The sequence below is a fragment of the Puntigrus tetrazona genome, unplaced genomic scaffold, assembly GCF_018831695.1.
Source record: "Puntigrus tetrazona isolate hp1 unplaced genomic scaffold, ASM1883169v1 S000001055, whole genome shotgun sequence".
Taxonomy (NCBI): Eukaryota; Metazoa; Chordata; class Actinopteri; order Cypriniformes; family Cyprinidae; genus Puntigrus; species Puntigrus tetrazona.
Window position 1 is genome coordinate 392192 of NW_025048644.1, and position 18867 is coordinate 411058.

The 18867-nt window shown below is 41.1% G+C and overlaps 1 protein-coding gene across 1 annotated transcript; it reads right to left on the minus strand.

Annotated features, from left to right (window-relative positions):
* Nucleotides 1–1898: 1898 nt before the first annotated feature.
* On the minus strand, nucleotides 1899–18861 carry map3k12 (mitogen-activated protein kinase kinase kinase 12). Its single transcript, XM_043234047.1, is given in 15 exon segments — nucleotides 1899–4069; nucleotides 4329–4614; nucleotides 6332–6399; nucleotides 6583–7007; nucleotides 7010–7242; nucleotides 8335–8454; nucleotides 10397–10513; nucleotides 10786–10895; nucleotides 12118–12226; nucleotides 12404–12562; nucleotides 12644–12802; nucleotides 12887–13078; nucleotides 14010–14193; nucleotides 14845–15345; nucleotides 18723–18861. Coding segments are annotated over 14 exon segments (2703 nt in total). The 5' UTR covers nucleotides 15269–15345; nucleotides 18723–18861; the 3' UTR covers nucleotides 1899–3952.
* Nucleotides 18862–18867: the final 6 nt, after the last annotated feature.

Sequence of the window (18867 nt, forward strand, 5' to 3'; positions counted from 1 at the left end):
TGTATAGTTTGAAAAGTAATGGCCCTAGAACTGAGCCTTGAGGTATTTCATATTTTGTAGTTTTGATAATTGATCTGCAACTTCCTAGGGCTCAGTGGCCCTTTGGCAAAGTTACCAAGACTGTGGCAAGCAATAATGGATGTGTGAGAACAGCAGATATCAGTGTTCAAACAAAGTGTACACCAGGCCAATAGACCACCTCATTTCATTGCCAGCCTTTGAGGATGAAACCAAAGACTTTGAGGATGAAGATCCAATGGTCTTTGGACAGCTTCAAACGTATTAGGCCTATGTTGCTAGTCATTGTCTAGTTCATGTGTATTTATGGGTACACACTGAACAGTTGAGATATATCAGGTAGTTTATTTATAAATCTATCCTTGGTGGCTGGAACAATAGTTCTGCCCGGACGATAACACATGCAGGAGAAAAGGAAATGGTCAGTAACATCATCAGTTTGAGGTACAGTATCTATGTCAGTAAGATCATTTCCACATATCTCATAACTCTCACTATAGTGTTAGTAGACTGGTAGGGATAGGGTTAGAATATGTTGACTTGTTCTTAAAAAGTTACATATAGTCATCAGAATGTCTGTTGGGAGATCACAATAAAGAGTTAACAGATTAATTTGAGTGTTAGTAGACTGTCTGATGTTAGTTGACATACGTGCAAAGTGGCTTATTATCAACAAAATGTTCAAAAGGGACCATCAAAATAAAGTGGTCATCTGATGTACTCATAACTGCACTTTAAGTGACAGGTGTTGCAAAAATCACAACATGACTGGTAAAGTGCCATTTACTAGGTAAGGCATGGCTGTAACCTTACTGTTTTTCCACTGGACCTTCTTCACATGAGAGTGGTGGGTCAACAATCAGGGAGATCTGTGCTACTGTACTCACCATACACTAAGGAATATGGCCAGATGTTGTCAGACTCATATTCCTTAAAACATTCTCATGGTATTACTCAGGATGGATGCAGGATGGTTATTATATACCAGGGAACCTCAAATCTGGACCTCAAGATCCACTTTCCCTAATGAAATACATCTGAGAATGTTAATCAGTGTCTTCAGGATTATTAGAAAATCACAGGTAGGTGAGTTTTATCAGAGTTTGGGCCTCCAGGGTAAGATTTGTAAAGATGTATAAGAGAATGATATATGATTTTGTGTTGTATAGACCCTTGTGTTGTGAGCGTGATTTTATCAAGTACAAGACGTTCCTGGATCAACTTGTTTATCCTAGAACAACATTCCAATCAGAATTGAGGGGTAATAAATAAATAAATAAATATATTATGATCAGGGTTGGGTGCCCATACACCATTGTTAACCAGCTATCGTTTCCCACTGATTTTATTAACACTTTTTAGATAGGGTTAGGTTTAGGAGCAGGGATTGGGAAAAGTTTGTATTTTGGACAGTATGTTGATCCAGGATCATGTCTTACTTGACAAAATCACAGCGACCCCTTTCTACACCCCTGACTACAGTACAGTCATTTTTCTTCTGTCTTCCACATTATTCAAACATCTGGAGTAAGGCCAGGTTAGTACAGCAGCTAGGGGAAAAAACAACTGGCAAATGTCTGTGGCGGTAGCTAATGTGTCCTTCAAGTGGATACTGAAAATTATTTTCTAAGCTTTATTTATTCTACTAGACATAAATGGCAGGTTCTACATACTAAACGGACTTATAAAAGTCACATTGCAAAATCGTTGTTTAACTTGAACTGTGCACTTCTGTGTTAAAGCAACTTTTGTAGTTCTTTATACTAGGGGGCTTCCCATCAGGCATTGTTTCTTTTTTCTTCCCACAAGATGCTTATAAAACTGTTTTCTTGTTCATAGAACCAGATTAGTACTAAATTCCACATAATATTGAAAAGCAATATATTCACATATTTTTTTAATAGTTTAGCTATTATTTAATAATTATATATATATATATTTTCATTTTTACAAGTTCACAAACATAGAATGTGTCAAATGGTTTGCTGTAGGATGATGGATTACGGTGTTTACATGACTTAATAATGTGACTAAAATACATCTAGATTACTTCATGCCTGTTTTTCCAAATGTACCTTTTAAATAGCAGTTTCTAATTCATAGTCAGATTATTGCTGTCTATTCAAATGTAACCAATTTTTCAAACTTTGGATTTTGTTTTTGTCAGAACAGAGCTGCCAATATATCTGCATTTTGACCATGCTGAGTAGTCCAAAAAAAATACAAATAAATCATGATTTGTATGGTCCAGGGCTGCGTTTCCCAAAAGTATTGTAAACTAAGCTTATCATAAAGACCACGGCGACAATGGTTTTATGACCTTCTTTAGATTACGATGCTTTTGGGAAATGCAGCCCAGGAGATTTTTAGCATCATCATCAAGAAAAAAAAAATGTGGTTCAAGTTATCATCTTCAAAAAGATTTTAAATGGTTATCTTAACATACATACTCTTGAAACTGGAGATCTATTGAACCATCACCATTATCATAAATACATTTTCAGTGCAACATGAGAAAGTGATCATGTCCATGTATATAAACATCCTACTGTAAAGTGCCTACAAGCAACACAACATTATTACACATTCAAGGTAAAAAAGGTGCAAACATTTCTTTAGATGTATAAAAACAATTGATTTAAAAATTAAAATACATAAAAATGTATATCATGCATTTGTTCTTCGGGACTTTACCCTTCTCAGACCTACATCTGGCAAGCTAAAATTCATATACATTAAATTATTGTCATTTATTCATTTTACTTTATTTTTTACAGTGCAGAAAATAAAAGTGCTTTCTTCAGATTAGGTTGAAATGTACATATTGCATGTCCCTATGAAAGAAAAAAGTACTGAAAGATAATCTGAGAGGTAAGAGGAGAACAGACAGTTGGAACAGGTATCTCCGTATCATAAATCATGTACTGTACATTTATGTGCCGTTCGGTCTGTGTGTTGTGTATACTTGCATCCAAGGTGTTTTACAGTCCTTCACTAGCAAAGCCAACCTGACTGTGTGTGTGTGTGTGTGTGTGTATATATATATATATATATATATATAGAACTGTACATTTACACACCAGACCAATCTAAGCTGCCATGATAGGGTGGCACAAGCACAGGAGAATAGTAGAAACTGGACCGTTTTTATTGTATTTTCATTATGTTATAACAAATAATTTTCTTGTTTGTTTTCTTAGATTTAGCTTACTAAATATATATTTACAGAAATTCAGGGCATTATATTCATAATAGGATCACATTTGTATACGCACCTTGTAAATGCTTTGGAAAGGAAGCATCTGTACATAGTAGTGAAGTCAGTCCCAAACTGAGAGCAACTTCATTTATGTCACGTCTGAACAGATCACTGGGGTGTAGTTTTGGTAAAACTACTTCATCTAGGCTGGAGGACGGAGTTCCTGTGATCAGGAGTTTCATCCAGCACCACAGATTCAATCAAGACTCTTTGACTTTACATCAACGCGCTAACCACAAGCCTTGGACACATCAACGGACACGATTCTGGACCACCAGGAAGTCTGCCTGCACTACAACAGCACAAACCTATTGATAGCATCATTGCTGCTTATTGGGAATGCCCTGAAGTTTTTAATTGCATTGATCTGTTCACGTAGTTCCTGTAATCCTTATCTCTAGCAGCAGCTTGCTGCTAAACTTATCTTGCTATATTTTCCGTGGCTACGTCCTGGTCACGAGGCAGTTACGATCCCGAAGTTGTTATGACCAGTGTCGGCATATTTGTTCTTAAGGTGGCTAGTCGTTTTGTGTAGTGTATCGTTGCGTTTCTCAGAGGATGTGTGCGCACACGTGCTTCATGAAAATCTGTGTTGGTTTCGCTTTGGTGCAACTAAATGTGAAAGTGTGTGCTGTTCTGTGTTATAACGTGTGTGCGTGTACGTGTGCGTGCGTTTCAGTTTTGAGGACCCTGGCCCCAGCCTCCGGCGCTCGGGGGACGACTTGGCTCTCCGCTCCCTGATTGGTCGAGTTCAGCACTGTCACAGTCCGAGTCCTCACACAATGCACGAGTCTGGAAACAGGACAAAGAGTGTGATTTAAGATGGTCTAAACGAACACACAGTTAATATAGATATATATTACATATAGACAGGCTTTGAGAAGGTAGGCTGGTCCTGGAGGTCTGTCCTACAGAGTCTGTCTGCAAACTGCATTTTCGGGTGTGTTTGCTCCAGCTAATTTTTGCAGGGTAGTGGACCTCCAGAGCCAGGTCAGGGAAACCTGTTTTCAATGGGGGATAAGTTTTGAAAGGTTTCACACAATATCAGTACCTCAAGAATATTTTGTTCCAGGTCAAAGTTGGCCCTCTCCTGTTCGAGCGCAGCAGCCTCTCTTTCGGAAAGAGTAGGGTCTGTAATATCAACAGGGATCTCAGACCCCTGGGAGATGAGGTCATCGCTGCGATCGTCCAGTCGCTCATCTGTGTTAGTGCTGACCACATCCGGCGTGCCGCTGTGGGAGTGGTCAGTGGTGTGGCCCTCCTCTCCCTCGGAAACGGACAGGTTCTCTGAGCTGAAAGTGGATACTGATTGGCACTTGGTTATACTGGTTGGCCGTCTGCAAAACATATAAACAATGAAACAAGGTCATATTAAAATCAGAACTGTCAAACCCTAACTAAACAGGTTAGGTTCAGCTTTAGTACTTGGTTATTACCTAGCTTTAGTAATTACTATAATTACATACAACCTGAAATCCAGAAATGTTGGGACCAGTATTTTATACACAATAGAACGTACATTACATAAATGTTAAAACTGAGAAATTTTACTGTTTTATGTCCAAAATGCTAATTTCTAATTGAATGCCTGCTACATGTTTTTCATGGTGTAGCATATCCTCTTCTTTTCAAAACAGTATGAAGATGTCTGGATGTTGGAATTTGGTCCAATTCTTGGCTCATATTTATAAAAACTTTGATGTGGGAAAGTCCATAGCATCATGTCAGGGTCTGAGCAGACGTATGCATTTTGTATTGTCGAAGTATTGAAGGTGTTTGGAAATGTAAGCTGTAAGCTGTAAGCTCACTGCTCTAAATTATGATGATTGGTGATATTTTATGTGTTAATTACATTAATTAGGAGTCGTGTACAAGCAGAGACCTGAAACCATTCATTTGTGCTCAAGTTCCAGATTATGTTTGATTCAATCAATTCAATGAATTACACACACACATATTCGAGAAATGAACGTAAAATCAAAATTAGTATGATTTCTGCGCAGTATTTTAGAAATGAGGCCCCTGGACTGCAGCATTTCGGCACCTGATTTTTCTAGTATTAAGCCATTCTGTTGTAATAGCTTCAGTATGTGGTTTTACATTGTCTTGCTGAAATACACAAGGCTTTCCCTGAACTAGACATCATCTGGAGGGATGTCAGAATCCTCTACTGATCTTGTTGTGCATTTGTCAAGAGCTCCAGCGAGGGTTTACTAGATGTTTACAAGATGTGTTAGAACATATAAGTGTTCTTAGAATCTTTTTTTAGTTTGTATATCAACCTCTGATACAGTTTCATATGCAAGTTACCTCACTTGGAGACAAAAAGACGTAAATGTACTCTTTTTCACCTTCTACCTGGGAAGAAATTCCCTTGTCCCTCACACAAAGAGATTCATCCAGTTTCTCTGAGTTTCTCCACCTTTACTTCTGAGAGACTCTGCTAAGTTATCCCTTTTATGGCTAATCATGTTATGGAGCTAATGTAAAATAATATAGTTGCTAGATGTTCTCCCAGCTGAATCTTTTCAAAGTCTCTTGATTTTTCAGCCCTCTGTCTCCTCCTTGTCAATTTTTTAAATCTTTAGCAGGCATCAAATGAAATTTGAAATAAGCTCATTTAGTGAATAAAAGGGTTTAGAAAAAAGTTTAGGCATTCGTTATGTTCTCTATGTTCTATTGTGAATAAAATATTGGCTCATGTGATTTGAAAGTCTTTTAGTTTACGTTTTATTACTAAATGTCCCAATGTCACAGAATTATAAAGTGGCAATCGTTTCTTCATGGGAGAGTACAGTGTCCATGTGCAAGTAGTAGGTCCTCAAGGTACCTTCTGCTTCCCGCTAGACTGTCCTAGAGTAACTGGGTTAGGAAGCATTGATCTAACAGGTTTCTATAACTGAGCACCTTAATGTGTGCTATGACCAGGCATACAATGCTCACCCAGTGGGTTAAAAACAAAGCCTTATTTTATTACACGTGTTTTACATAAACATAGCAACTAAACTAAACCACCATAGTTCACGCAGATAGAATACGTGATTGTATTCTTACCGTCTCCTTGGTAATTCCACCTCACTGTCCACCTCTCCCTCTTCTTCTTCTGAGGAAACGCCACGTCGCTGGTGGAATTCAACACAATTCATTTCAGACATGCTTGAAACTACTGTTTCAACTGTTTCCGCAGGGTTAATGGGTTGACATTGGTATAAATTCTGTTTGACTGAATTATTTTATATTCTACCACAGCAGCTTTTGATCAGTTGGTTTCCAAAATGAAAAGTAGGGAATAGAGAGGTGTGTACCTGTTTGCGTGTGATAGCAGCTCGATACAGTATGGCTGATGGAGTCAGGTGACTGCCGCTGGATCCTCTGGGCAAGCGCACCGCCCCGGTTCCCTCTTCTCTCTCCTCTCCTACATGAGTTCTGCCCACCGCTCCACTTCGGCCACAGCAGGGTGAATCCGGGCTGCTGGAGAACGGCAGTGAAGCGGCGTCCTCACTTGCTGTGTCGCTCCTGGGTGGAGTCTCATCCAGACCAGCCCCTGCTTCGGCTCCACCGCCGGGCTCTCTGCCCAGGGCCTCAGTCGTGGCAGCTCCACTGACTCCATCTTCAACACGGCGGGTGGAGCACAGGAGATCTGGGCTGGATGAGGATAACTTCAGCGGGGGCGGCTCCAGCTGGCCCTCCCTCATCACGCCCCCCGAAGCAGCTTCAGTGAGGGGCGGTGCGGCGTGGTTGTGTTGGGCAGCGGGGGCTCTCTTTCTCGACTAGCAGGGGCAGAAGGGTGCTTAGGCCCTGACAGATCCCCGCTGCTTCCCTTGCCGCTCCTCCGATGGCGAGTTTTCACCCTGCGGGCCCGGCTAGGTGAGGTAGGTCCTCGGTTTGCACATGGTGGGACGGTCACCTGCAGTACACCGGCATCCATCTTGGGGAGAATGATCTCGGACCTCAGGAGGTCGGGTCTGTGTATAGCAGTTAAAAAGCAACTACTGATTAAACAACATATATTACATTACATAATACAGCACCCTTGTTACAGTGTAATATATTTTAGTTTAATGGCTCTCTGAATTTTATTTTAGCATAATAACGTATATATTATACATATACAATTATGTTAATACATAAAAAAGCCTATGCTTTCTCTTTCCTTCATCCCTCCCTGACTAGCTTGTACTAATCTGAACAATGCCTGTGTTTATTTGCCTGTTTATGATGAACTGCTGCTGGTATTTCTGAACTGTAACGCACTTTGGATAAAAGCGTCTGCTAAACGAATAAAGATAAATGTAAATATATTCGGTCTTGGCAGACTACATCTGCTATGTGCACCTCCTAATGTCAAAACGTATGCAAACATGCAGCTGTGGCGATGTAAGACTTAAAGCTGGTGCAGAAACAGACATAATTAAACCGATCCCCATAACTGACCTAGACAGGTGGTGCTGGGGGAGGTGGAGGGTTTCTGAAGACTGCAGGAAGTTAATCAGCTGCTTTGTAGTATTCTCTTGACCAACTTTTATTTGTTGTAACTTTTTTTTTTTTTGCAATGTTAACTTGTAGTATAATATGTGTCAAATGCAACACTTATACTTAACACAAAAAAGAAATAACTATTCTCCAGAATAATTTTGCTTTGGGAATGTATGCATTTAGGATGTTCAGTCGTGTCTATATTTATGGAAACATCAAACATACTTCTTCAAACATTTAATCGTACACTTTTGTTGTACTTTTTTCAGAAGTTACAGTGAAACTGGAACTACTTGTATATTGTTCTATACATCCGTTCACATACAAGACAAATCTCTTTACATTGTGAAACTGTGTATACGACACAAAACGTGAAGGGCATGTAATACATATTGTACATATTACTGAATGTTGACACGGACAAGGTGTCTCAATGACTAACCTCATGATGTCACTCATTTAAAAATGTAACCAGTTTAAGAACAAATCAACGTGCATACATACATGTTATGAATTGGGCAAAGATGAATTTGTTTTGCTGTAGATATAAATGCCGTGCCTGTGTGGACGTCTGTTCTTACCTCTTGCCATGAGAAGGCAGTTTCTGAGGGACGCTTCTCTTCTTGATGAGTTTGTCCACTGTGGTCGAGGGGTGATGTTTGAAGAGACCTGGATATTTCTTATCCAGACACTGCTCCCTCCTTAATCAATAACACAGCAGCGTTACCATTTCACTCTGTTTTATATGAAGGAGCTGATTTGACTGAATATTAATCATCTCCGAGTACTGTGATATGGAATATTGGGTGAAGTTTTCTTTAAAGAGAACAGAATAGGTCCACAGACTGAAAGATTGAGAGCTCTGTCTACAGTCATCATTCTCTGTTCTGCTTCATGACTGCGTATAGCTGGTGAAGCAATTCATCTGTTTTATTCCAATAATACGTTTTCCACAACACTTTTACTTCTGTGCATTATTATTTAATATCATTTTTTTCTTATATAAGCGTTATATTTCATCTCTTCTGAGTATAATCTTGCACTATGTCCACACTTTCTTCTGCATTGCTCTTGATTGTCAAATTAAATTTCTTGTGTGTGTAAACATACTTAGTAATCAAGCTCTTTCTGACTTTCTGAAGCCAGGCTTCTTTGTCACACTAAACACACATAGTCTGTGATATTAACAGCTGGTCTGTGTGGTAGTTACAGGACAGTTACTCCTCGCTAGGTAATATTTCTTTGTTTGTACTTTGTTGCCATATTATAGTTACTTTTCTCTTTCAAACCCTGGATTGGGTGAAAATTAAAAGGCATTCCAGCCATATAAAGGTGACATCTGTGGTTGTGATCTGCACATTTGTCCTGTGTTACAGGCCGCTATGGAAAAATGTGTCGAGACCAAGCACGGCTCGTCTATAAGGGCTTTTTTTAAAAGTCGTAAAGTAAGCCGGACATATTAAAACTTGAAAACATATTAAACTATCAAAATGATACTAAGCGAGGCCGTCCTGAGCTCAACAGCGCCCCACACATTTTCAATGTAAATCTGTGGTGAAAACAGAGATTTGAGTCTGTCATCTTCACATCTTTACATTATCAGACTCCAGACCAAGAGCTATACGTATCTGCATCATCCAGCTTTTTTTATGTGGAGTACTATATCAAATGATTAAAGTAAAAATCCTATAGTTTAAACATGCTCAAACGCCTTTATATGGTTCTACTGTGTTATGTTTGTTTAGAGAATATTCATTTAATTATGTATTTCCTCACCCGAATTCCTCCACAACTTATAACATTCTCAATCCACATTTGGAGATGATAAATACTATTAATACTATTATAATTACTTCCAACTAGCGTGGCACTCACAGGATAACGCGAGGACATTAGATGTGTTCAGCAATCAGAATATGAAGCTTATAAACAGTTAAGGAGCCGCTCCTGGACGGGGAGATGATTTATTGAATAAATGCAAGCGCTGCACATTTCAAAGACAAAACACAGTACTGTTGTTTTTATATGAATGTATCTTTCAAGAATGACTTCAGAAAGGTTTCGCCGCCATTTTTATTTAGCGTTAATCTTTCCTATAATGCGTGTAAAAGTAGGCTAGAATTGTTGAACGGCGCTTCTTTGTGTACAGCTATAATTCAGCCGTTTCAAAAGCGTCTCCTACTGGAAGAGAATTCATTTCATTTCTAATAAGCCTGTTTGTTGTACTTGTTCAGATCAAGACCAAAACCCACCCTTGATCATGCAGAGATCACACAGAGCTGTAAATGTGAACCTGTGGATTGGCAAAAAGCTAATGGAGGCCTAATGTAGACGAAATGTAGGTCATCCCCCGGACCCCCCACAGGATACAGGCCCACTCCCTGATTTTGCTAAGATACGATCCTGGATCGACATTACTGTCCAAAAATATACACTTACATACCAGCAGACAAAGTCAACCCAGCGTTAATCGGTGCATGAAAAATCAGCCAAGTGAAAAATTTCAACCAAAGTGCATCGACTGAAAAAAGTCCACTTAAAAAAAAAAAAAAAAAAAAAAAAAAGCCCCTGTATTTGGTATTTTTAATTTACAAAAGTAATTCTTATAAGGTCATACTACACAGGTGAAAAGAAGTGCTTTACCTGAGCAGCTCTTTCTCTTTGAGCTCCAGCTGCAGCATCACGGCGTTGAGCTCCATGTACAGATTGTTGGCTCTCTCGAGCTTTCTCTCGTAGTGTTCTCTGATGTCAAGAGCATGCCTGTTAAATCCAGTCACACAGACGTCATGCTTCGTGATGGGCACTGCTTCATTTCTTGTCTCATTGTAAAAGTAACCACACAATGAATCACCTCATCCCGTATTCAGCCAGTGCAGAAATGAGTTAGGTTGCGGTGATTTATTGCAATACAGCGTCCCAATGTTCTTATGCATAAGTACATGCAGCTAACCCTAAACCAAGCCCTGATCACGAACCCTACAGTAAGTGCAGGTTGATAATTAAATGTACCATTACTGTACACTGTCTCTGACCTGAGTTCCTCTCGTCGCCGGTTGATCAGCTCTTCATCCAGACGGTGAAGACAAGTGCCCTCTGACTTGATCTTCTCAAAGTGCTGCTTGACCTCCTCACGCCACTCGGCCTGCGCACACACACACACACACACACACACACACACACACATCTCGAATCATCAACACTGTGGCTCGGCTCATATATGTATATACAAAATATCTTAACTAAATCCCATGACTTTTAAATATTTTGGCAAAAAAGCTTGCAGTACTTATTGTAAAAGTACATTTAAAAGGAATACTATTTTAGAGCGCCACCTGGTGGATGGAGAGTGAAATCCACTTATTTGATAAGTTGACTTACTAAAGTCAGTCAATATTTGTGCAAAATAAAATCTGTCTTAAAAATGTATGATTAATGTTTCAGTAGAAATGCCTTAAAGTATCTACTATTGAATCTACTATTACATTTACTGCAAAGAAACTGCTAATTTTTGCTAATTAATGTAAAAAGAGCCTATAGTTATTTTCCACATGGTTAAAATTGTAAATAGAATCCATTTGAATTTGACAAAAAAATGATATGTTCTTTATATTTTTAAATTATTACATCTTATTCTGATGGGTCATTTATTTCTTTATTAGTGTTTCTGACACAAACGTGTTGACCTTTTCCCAAACTATATATACATTTTGGAAAACCTTTCCTTACACAGAACCTGATTTTTCTGGATCAGTGTCTTTGCTGACCCTGAAACAACAGATCTAAAGAACCAGCTTTTAGTTTTAGTGAAGTTTCAGTGTTTGGTGCTTGTGCATCAGTGTCATTCATCTATCATTAAATCTGATTTTAGACATTACTTATCGGTAAGGTTAGGTTTAGGGATAGAGATATAGTTAAGATTAAATTTTTGGATTAAAATGTTGTTTAAGTCTCAACAAAATACCCAGGAACACGTCAAACTCAGCAAAATCAGGATGTGCATCGTTGTGTCCCGCCCACGAACACATCATTTCACTGATGACGGGCCATCTGACCAATCAGAGCACGGAAAGGAGTGGTTTAGAGAGACTGAATCTTAGAACTGCTTTGAACGATTCACTTGAGCTTCGCTGGAAAATGAGGCGATATTAAACAAGTATTTTGAGAAAACAAAAGCATTTCTTCAGTTTGAATGTGCACCTATTATAGGAGACCCCCAAAACAATATCAAGTAATGTTTTTTACTCTCAAAACTGATTAAAATAATCAGCCTGTCAAGGAAATATACTATTACATCTTTCACCGTGGTAAAAGCGGTAAAAGCGGTGCATTTCCAGGACCCTTGGCAGTGTTGTGTTTCGTCTCACCTGAGATTTGAAGTAGGTCTCCTGTGGGGTGGAGAGCACGTCTGCAGACGCGATGTCCAGATGCAGCAGGATCTGCCTGAACGACGGCCTGTTCCTGGGTTTGCAGTTCCTACACAAACACACGCGAGCATCACAAAAGACACGTACGTATTAATGTACTATAGTTTACATTTATATTAAATGTCATTAGCTAAACTTAAGTAGGAGTTTGATTTGGCATACGTTTATTGCATTGTTTACATCTGCTACAATTGCTTTACATTCAGTACACTTCTTGGTTTCTCACCAGCATTGTCTGAGCAGGATTTTGAAGCCATCGGGGCAGCTTTCAGGAAGAGGAAGCTGCAGGCTGTTGTTTCCCACGCCCCATATGATAGCGGACGAGTCCACGTCTTTATACGGGATCTCACCGGTCAGCATCTCCCACAGCACCACGCCGAAGGACCTGCAGAAGATCACACCAGCTGCATTCATCTACGTCCATCTCTGCAAACCTCCCAGACCCAGTGATTATGACTGATCATACCAGATGTCCACTTTCTCCGACACGGGCTCGTTCCGAATCACCTCGGGCGCCATCCAGGCCACGGTGCCTGCAAACGACATCTTGGTGCTCTTGTCTCTGAGCTCCTTAGACGTGCCGAAGTCTGAGATCTTCACCAGGTCATCGTGTGTGATCAGCATGCTGCCAGAGAGAAGACACGGGTGTAAGGCACGCTCCCAGTCATAAACCAGGGTCTCGGCTAATGAGGCTACAGCAGCGTTTTACTTGGGTGACTTGAGATCTCTGTGGATGATCTTGTGCAGGTGGAGGTAGTTCATGCCGCCTGCGATGCCCATGGCCCAGTCCACCAGCAGGGACGGCGTGATCTTCCGGCCGGCCCTCAGCACCTCGTAGAGCTGGCCCTGGGCGCAGTACTCCATGATGATGCAGTAACACGGAGCCTGAGTACACACACCCCTGAAACACACGTACAGAGGGAACGAGCTTGACGTGAGCTGCTGCTGCTTCCGTGCTTCTGTTTAGGGTCTGTTTGACTAGTGCGGTCGCTGAATTATCTGTTTATACTTTCCTAAAGCCCTACAAGTTTAATGGGTTGTGTTTACTGACAGGTTTCTGGAGGAATTCAATGACAGAATCACGTGATGAGAGATCAGTGTCGTCTTAGGACCTGAGGACCACGGGCATTTAACAAAAGTCTTCAGCCTTGTCTCTTACACAGAGATTTCTGTAGATGATGACATTTGCAAAGCCTTTGCAATGTGATGTTTTTAAAGTATTCCACAGTATTTCTACGCACTCTTTCACAGACGACGTCCCTTTTACAGCTAATCATGTAACAGACCTGATGTCAATTAACTTAAAATTTGAAATGAGCTCATTTATAAAAGTGTATAAAAATGTACAATTTCTCAGTTGTTATGTTTAAAAGTATTTTAGTTTTTATTTTATTCAAATTTAAAAAAAAAACATCCCAACATTACTGGAATTCGTGTTGAATGTTAAATGTAGGAAATATATATGTACTCGATGTAACAAAATATTTTCAAATGTAACAAAAATATATATATGAAGACATGAGACAAGAGTATCCAAACATTTCTTTAGAGAATCTTTAGAATGTTGTATTGATGCATTAAAAGTAGGTTTACAGTTATAATCCATCTACAGTTTGGACGTAGTCTAGTTTGAAGTTTATTTACTTAATGCTTAGCAACGCTGAATTATTGTGCACTGAAAGATAAAACAGCAAGAATAAAACATAAATACAAAAAAACCTGTGAAATACAAATATTCAAAACATTTTTCGACCAGTGAGCCTATACACTATTTATAACAATGCTTTTGTATAATGAAGGTGATGCTGGTGTGCAGGTTTGCGTTCACTCACTTGAAGGTAATGATGTTGGGGTGTTTGAGCTTGCGCAGATGTTTGATCTCAGTCTCCTTGATGTCTCGGACTTTCTTCACAGCCACCTCCTCGCCATGAAACTTTCCCAGGAAAACGGCTCCCTGCGCCCCACTGCCCACCCACTGCAGCTCGGAGATCTCCTCAAACGGCACCTCCCAGGACTCTGCAAGACACGCCCCCTCTGAATACATGTCTGCAGAACTGAAACATGCACCTATACATACGAAACACTAGAGGCAGTGAAACTAACGTGCTTCATAGTAATATCACGACATGAATTCAAAAGAACATTTGAAAACTGATACTTCTGAATGTTAGTGTAACATATCCAGCTTCATATGTATGGGACAAAAAAAGTCCTCCATACTTGATCACTGATTGTCAGCTCTTTTATTATTTCCTTAATTTTTATTGAAATGATATGAGATTATTAATACATGAGATCATATGAGATTTGAAAAGAGTTGAGCAAAACTTGTCGATTGCATCAACAAGCATGTGCTTTATCATCTACTCCACTGGAACTGATGAGCGTCTTTTGTAGTCTTGACTGCCCAATCACACGCTGGTGGGAGGAGTTAGTGTAAAAAGCCTCTGTCAAGAAGGCACGTAGTATAAACAGACACCATGATTTATATGAAGTAGATTTGTTCAAATGGCACGGTATACCAGTTTTTCACACTATAACTTTTTAGGGTTGTGTTTGTCATATGAGATAATTCTGAACCGCTGTAATACGTACATGAAGCATGCCTATATCAAGAATCAAAGTGTCACTGGAACCAAAGTTGCATCCACGGACCGCCGTACTCACCCTCCTGGCTCTGCTTGTGCTCTGTGGAGTAGGCTTTCCCGATCATGGTCCACACGGGCTTGAGGCACCCGAACAAGCCCTCCAGGAAGCCTCCCCCGCCCGCCTGCAGTCGGAAGCTGTCGGACTGGCTGCGCACGGCTCCGCCCTCGGCCCCGCCCTCCTGCAGCTTGAGCACGCTGTTGGAGAAGTTGGCGGGTTCGTCACTCAGGGTGGGGCTGTTGCTGTGGGTGTGTGTGCCGCTGCCGCCTCCCACCGGGTCGATGGAGAGCACGTTACGGAGCACACACTGGGTCGGGGTGAGCTCGGTGTCAGGCGTGCTCGCCGGCACCTCTGAATCAGGCCGACAGAAGGGGGGATCGGACAGCGGGGTGCTGAACCCTGAGAGGGACGGGGAGGGGGCATGTTGCTCATGGACGCAAGCCATGGGGGCAGAAGGGGCGAGGGTGGCCCACTGCGTTACCCACCCTTAAGACTCTGTGGCAGCGCTGCTCGTCGGCACACCTGGAGAGAGCACAAACAACACAAGCTGTGAGATTCTTACCTGATCACCTGTTTGAAACAATGCCAGGGATGTGTTCAGGTGTGTGGGAACCGCACAGTGTTCTCAAACAAGAGAAAAAAACACATATACAAGTCAAAGGGATAGTTCCAAACCCTTTAAGACCTTTCTTCATCTTCAGAACGCAAACTTCTGAAATCACAGTGCACTATTTGAGGGGACTATTTGAACCATAGTGGAAGCTCTGGAATGCACTCATTCAGTCCCACAATGCACCACAAAAATGTGTGTATTAGTGTGATTTTGAGCTGCTTCACATGATTATGAAGCAGCAAGCAATCAATGTCAAGTCAGCAGTCCTTCCGGTGCACTCACTCGTTTCATTCACTCCTTCAAGTCCACTAATGTAGGGAATAGTGAATGAAGGTGATTTCAGATACAGCCTGAGATATCACAGTCATACTGCTGCATTTGGTTTTCTCAACTACTAATTAAACACACCTGAACAAGCTCATGAAGGACCTCAGGATCACTCAGCTGAGTCTGATTAGGGTTGGAGCTAAACTCTGAGGGACAGATCTCAGGAGCCCTGGACTACAGTTTTGCAAATTTGTCCAATTCTGGAAGATTTCTTCCCATCACACCAAGAAGAATCACAACAAACTTTGATTCGAATTAAAAAAGTATTTGAAAAAAATCAAAAAGACGAAGGTCTTCGTGAAGCATTGAGAATGACATCATTTGTATTACTTCATAAAGAGTTTTTCTAATGGAAATCTGCTGTAAAGCACAAGATTAAATGTGTTTTCTAACTAAAAGTGATGTGAAAACACATTATTTTAGGCTAGTTGCTTATTAGCATGCATATTACTAGAATATTACCCATTTATTAGTAGTAATTAAGCACATATTAATGCCTACATTTCTAATCCAATACCTAAACAGCTAGGTTACTATTCACAAACAGCAAATTAGGAATTTACTGAGGGGAAAGGCTAATGGATTCAACAAAATGCAAATACCATCGATTAAGAACTTCTTGACTCACGGCAGGTCTGTCTGTGAGGAAATTCAAGCTATCATTAAAAATCGAGGCCCTGTTGAGTCATAACAAAATGATTCTTTGTCAAACGAAGCCCTGCTTCACCAACTACCAACGTCTGAAATACCTTTTGAGCTCAAAGTTCAAATGAACAGAATAGTTTAAGACGAGATGTATGATATCATTTTTAGACTTTTCTGCCAACATAAACTCTCTACTATTGAACTACATTGAGCCCACATGATCCTGAATAGTAAAATGGCATCCTTGTAGTGAGCATCACATGTGAGGGGGTAAGTGGCTCACTTTGTAGTGACCCCTGGGACCAGATTTACTATCAGCCTGCGTCAGAGCGAACCCTCATTAAAGCACTACTATCAGGATTGACTAGATGATGAAAATCAGGAGAAGTCTGCAAGAAATGTGTATTTTACCCCACCTTTCGAGAAGCAATCAGGTGGGATGTGTTGTGAAAACCTGGCAACCCGGCTCGTGCCAGCCCAGAACAAACATTCATTTGATTTATTAAAGACACGCAGTGGGAGATTAATGCATCTGTATGAGTTTGCCTTTCCATCTGTAAATTTATAAGAGAAAGGTATTTAAATGATTCATGATTCAACGCAATTTACTAAGATTAGTGCCCGTCCGTTCACACGTATTGGCTTCATGATTTATGTTTTAAAGCAGGTGGTAATTTGTGCTGCTCTTGGTGGATTGTGCTGGTCATTATGAAAATGTGTTCTTTAATCACCCGCAGAATCTCCCCTCCTAGCTCTAAGGCCCTGTTTAGTAAATCCAGCCCTCCGTCATCGTTACTTAAAGCTTCTGATTGGTGGAGAAGCCTCAGGGTCATCGGTTCTTCTCTGAATCAACACTGCAGGACCGCCATACTCTTATGATACTTAAAAAAAACAGCACATTTAAGCTATACTTTGTACTCTCTATATAAATATACATAGCAGATCCAAAGCTTATACAGTCACTTGAACAAATCAAAGCCGCCCTGGAGAAGCCAGCTCTGATTTGATACGATTCTCAGAAAGTCCGTATTAAAAGGCATTTTGGACACAACATCGTCAATATAGATTGTATTTTGTCGTCTAAACAAAGCAGAAGTTCGATTCACTGAGCCATCCCTCCTTCTAAATGAATCATTTGATAAAGGAATCAGTTAAGACTTGCTGCCACTTGATGCCAACCTCTACTCTAAAACAACAACGCAACACCAGAGAGCTTCCGCTTTTCACCTCAATATACACAGATTTATTTTACGCCATCTGCGGACCCTCAGGTGAGGGTGATATGAGGAGACACGCATAAAGTGTCCTTACACATTACAGTAAGTAAAAGATGCACTCTTTATTATTTCAGGCGATTAATAACTATCAAACAATAATCACCGAGTCTAGCCAAAACAACATATTACCGGAGAGCAGAAGCAGCGTTTACTGCCGCATCAGAAGCGCGTTCAAGGATAATCTGAGCAAAGACTTCACTCGAGAATTCATATGCAGATCAATAAAAACGCCGTGTCCCGTGTTTCTACGGGTTAGACCAGATTTCTCTAGTTTACAGTGTGTTATTGTTCCACTACTCTTTGTTGCCATTGATTTTGTTGGCCTAGATCATTTTTTACATGGTAGTTTAAATTCAAGCTTGAAATACTAAGCCAAAAGCGTTTTTCTGATGCTATAACAACCTCAGCAGTGAATGTGATATAAATGCTGGTGTTTCTGGTGATCAGCTCGACGCGAGATGAAACGGTGACACGTCTGTATTTACGTGCATTCTAAACAAAACCCTTGATGTTCACGGACGCTCGTGTTATTTGTGATTTACCCACAATCCCACGGGCTGGCCCTGCTCACCGCAACGCGAGCGCCAGCAATAACATCCCCGAGTCTATTGTACATCTGCGTGAAATATATTGTGACTATGAAAAACACCGCACTTCTGCGCGATCCGACGCATGCGCTCGCGTCGCGTCGCTCTCCGCACAACGCGACGGAATTGCATAACAAACGCGCGCGTTCTTACACGACACGATTCCTCACGCGCGTCGTGTAATCGCGCTTTTCCGCGGATGAAAGCGCAGTAAACGCACGGGCTCGTTCAGATGTGATGTCATTGGCGTCAATGGCGCGTGTGAACGCGTGAAGTACCGCAACGAGCGATGCGCTTCCAGCATCAAACACACACACACTCACGCTTACACACTCTCTCACACACACACACACGCGCGCGCACACGCATCGCGTCCCGATTAAAGCGCTCTCTCCCCGCGGCTGGCCCGAGCTCTCGGTCGCTTCGTGCGCGGTGATGATGGAGCAGTACCGTCTCTCCGGAGGATGCTGCTGCTGCTGCTGCTGCGGTCGCGGTGTCAGGAGACGGGTGGATCCGCTGCGTCTTCGCGGTAAACGCCTTCTCCTCGCTCACCGAGCGCTGCTGCTCTCCGGGCTCGGCGCGGTTTCACCGGATC